At 44.0% G+C, this 3,514-nt stretch overlaps 1 protein-coding gene across 1 annotated transcript in view; it reads right to left on the reverse strand.

Annotated features, from left to right (window-relative positions):
• Nucleotides 1-3,514, reverse strand: part of LOC107212303 (myosin heavy chain, skeletal muscle, adult-like) — a 26,425-nt gene that overhangs the window by 21,610 nt on the left and 1,301 nt on the right. The window contains exons 2-11 of the mRNA XM_033518803.1: nucleotides 3,324-3,507; nucleotides 2,741-2,768; nucleotides 2,528-2,642; nucleotides 2,355-2,447; nucleotides 2,164-2,227; nucleotides 1,969-2,067; nucleotides 1,765-1,868; nucleotides 1,540-1,678; nucleotides 463-581; nucleotides 206-355 (exon numbers count right to left, since the gene is read on the reverse strand). Coding sequence (XP_033374694.1) covers nucleotides 206-355; nucleotides 463-581; nucleotides 1,540-1,678; nucleotides 1,765-1,868; nucleotides 1,969-2,067; nucleotides 2,164-2,227; nucleotides 2,355-2,447; nucleotides 2,528-2,642; nucleotides 2,741-2,768; nucleotides 3,324-3,507 — 1,095 coding nt within the window. The remainder of the gene's footprint in view (nucleotides 1-205; nucleotides 356-462; nucleotides 582-1,539; nucleotides 1,679-1,764; nucleotides 1,869-1,968; nucleotides 2,068-2,163; nucleotides 2,228-2,354; nucleotides 2,448-2,527; nucleotides 2,643-2,740; nucleotides 2,769-3,323; nucleotides 3,508-3,514) is intronic.

A 3,514-nucleotide genomic window follows, 5' to 3' on the forward strand; every position in this document is an offset into this window, starting at 1 on the left:
ACTTTTATGATTCGACCATTTTGTACCTTTGATTTTCCACATCTTGAAATAATACAAGTCTTTTGAAAGGTCATTTTTTTTTAATTAAAAAAGACAAATAGCAATAATCATGTGATAATACTATGTTCTCTTTAAAAATGTGTCTCAAATCGATCATAACATTCAGTTGTCACTTCCAAATTAGCTGTTATGAAATCTTACTCACATCAAAGATCTCAAAGCCAGCAATGTCCAGGACACCAATGAAGTACTGCCTGGGCTGCTTCGTGTCCAGCTGTTCATTGATACGAACAACCATCCACAGGAACATTCTCTCATAGAGTGCCTTTGCTAGAGCACCTACAGCATTGTGCACCTACAGGAAAAATAAAAAAATAACTGGAGTTACAATGCAGGGCAGAGGAGAATCAAAAAGTTATTCATTCTAACCATGTGTACATGGTTACAAGTTATGTTTCTTACCTGCTGTGCTGTTTGGCCCTTGGTCACGTACTCATTCCCCACCTTGACACGGGGGTAGCAGAGGGCCTTGAGCATGTCAGCTGAGTTCAGCCCCATCAGGTAGGCAGCCTTGTCAGCAACTGAAAAGCCGAAGGAAAAAGGAAGAATTTTATGTCCAATAGGCTTTGAATCCTGAAGCATTCCCTAAAGGCTGAAGGGTTCAGATTTCTTTTCAAAGAAAACTTTTGATAGACTTTTGTAGAGGGAATCTTTGTAACATCACACTTGCCATTACACATACTGGGCTTTTCTAAAAGAATTTCTGTTTGAAATTCTTCACTGCAGCATGCAGAAAGTTATGAAGTTTTCAAATTTCTCCTGGCACAAAACTGAAAACTGAAGCTTGCTAGTCTGAATGTGTGCAGCACACATGCAGCTCAGGAGCTGCAGTGACAACAGTCAGATACTGATCTACATTCAGGTGATCAAAACCACAAAACAGTTAGAGTGGAACACAGAGACAGTATCTCTGTTCTCCTTCACATCCACAGCCTACAGACTTTTCTTAGCTTTTGTTTCTAATGTTCTATAAAACTCATTGGGCTTCATCCTGTTACCTGTGGTGTTCCCCACCTGCCTTGTCCTTTAAAAAGAGGAGGCATTGCTCACAGGACTGAAGACAGGGGTTGTAGGCCCTCTGCCCACAAAGGAAAGGAATGAAATGACAGCTTTCACAACTGACTTCTCTGAGCATCTGGTAGGTGAAGGTGCATGGGAACACTGTTCTCTATCATGTTAGAACTGAATCACTGGGCTTTCACAATTGCAAGCCATATTCCAGCAAAAGTATGACTAAAGGAACATCCATAACTCCTGATTTTTTGAAAGAGTATGAAGACCAGTTTAAAGTATTAATTGTTCGTAGCAAAAATTATGTAAATCCTGAGATCAGGGAACTTGATGTACTGAGGACGAGGGAGAGCTGTTTTTCCTCAATGATTGTTTTCCTTGGGATTGAAAGTCCAGCACTGAACAACTTGTGCTGTCTTCCACATAGGTAGTGGCTTACAGAGGGTTAATTATGGAATTTGATAATACCTTCTGTGCCTTCAGGCTCGGCTTGCTCCTCTCTTGGTTTCTGCTTGAACTTCAGGTTCCCATAGTGCATGACAGCCCCTGTCAGCTTGTAGATGGCTGTCTTTTCATCAGCAGTGAAGCCCAGGATGTCAATGGCACTCTGATAGTACAATGAGCAAAATGAAATAGCTGCATGTTATCTGATGTATGACCTGTGCCTGTCGACCTGTTCTGTACATTACTTACATCTGTCGCCATCAGCTCCTCCTTGTCATCAATGCTGGGAACAGTGATCTCACCTTGACTCACAAAAGGGTAGTCAAATGGGTTGGTGGTGATGAGGAGCATTTCTGAAAACAAATGTGTTCATGGGTTAATTTAATGAATCTTGTAATATAGTTGAATGTTGCTCAGAGATTTTCCTCTCAAAAGCTCAATGATATCTCCTACCGATTAGCTCTGGCTTCTTGTTGGACATGATCTGATAAAAGATGTGGTAGCTCCTTTCCGCCTTGAGCTGGAAAGTGACTCTGGACTTCTCCAGCAGATCTGCCCAGGGAGGTAGAAAGAGTTAGGCACTTGTGGGAATGGACATGGAGATGGGGATTGGGGAAGGGATGGGAGCAGCCCAGGAGAATGTCTTACAAGTTTCAATGTCAGCAGAAGCCAGTTTGCCTGTGGCCCCAAAGTGGATTCTGATGAATTTGCCCTGTTAAGCAAAAGCAGCAGCAGATCAGGCTGGATGTGTTCTGCTGACATCTCCTTTGCATGAAGAACTGCTCAGGCATCGTGTGTTGCCATCAGGGGGAGAGATTTTATGCAAAGCAAGAACTCACAAAGCGTGAGGAATTGTCGTTCCTCACGGTCTTGGCGTTTCCAAAGGCCTCCAGCAGTGGGTTGGCGCTGATGATTTGATCCTCAAGCGTCCCCTGCAGAGACATAAGAATTCAGTCACTGTCTTTAGCTGACAGGGCAATGAAGGCCATTCAGTCTGTTCTTCCTCACTCACCTGCATTTTGCCTGATGACTTCTCTTCCTTCTTCTTCTCTCCACTGGCTGCAATTGTTGCAAAGTACTGGATGACACGCTTTGTGTTCACAGTCTTCCCAGCACCGGATTCTCCGCTGCCCAAGCCAGGAGAGAAGCAGAGGGTGCGTGGTCAGGCAGGAGGTCCCCTGGCACCGGGCAGCCCCGCAGGGACCCGCGCAGGGGGTGTACGTACGTGATCAGGATGGACTGGTTCTCCCGATCTGTGAAAGAGGAACAATGAAAGATGTGCTAGCAGCTGACTTGCTAAGCTGAATGAGAAGTAAAACTGCAAACTGAAGTTGGTAATTCTTCAGAAATTCCAAGACTACCCAATTCCCTTCTGTGTCCTATCAGTATTAAGCATAACCCCAAATAGATATATTGAACATTGAGAAGCATCCAGACCTGAGACAAACTGTTTGTCGCTTGCCTTTCACATAATTTTCCTCAAGAAATGAAACCAAAGTACCTACACAAGTTCAAAATACAAGAAAAAATAACTTTTTCTTTCTTATCAGTGAAAAACTGTAGAAAACTGTGTCAAGTACTATTTCTGGAGTAGGAGAGTGTAGAATTTTGTACAATAAAGTACAAATAATTTAATATGGTAAGTTCATGAATGCTCCTAGATCAGTTTCACTTGAAATTGTTGGTTACATAAATTGACCAAGTTCACAGTCATGCGCTCTGGTGGTTCCAGCTGCCTTGTCAAATGCTCCAGTGAGATCAGCAGGGCTTTTTTGGTTAGATTGCTGTGAGGGAGGTCAAACACTCACCAGTCAGCATGAACTGATAGGCGTTGTCAGAGATGGAGAAGATGTGTGGAGGGGCCTCCTGGCGCTTCTTGCCTCGGTAGGCCAACACCACCTCGGGGTTGTACACCGGCAGCCACTTGTAGGGGTTGACAGTGACGCAGAAGAGACCCGAGTAGGTCTGTGAGGAAGGGACACAGCACGTTGGCTTCCCC

This window comes from Parus major, chromosome 18 (assembly GCF_001522545.3).
Source record: "Parus major isolate Abel chromosome 18, Parus_major1.1, whole genome shotgun sequence".
Lineage (NCBI taxonomy): Eukaryota > Metazoa > Chordata > Aves > Passeriformes > Paridae > Parus > Parus major.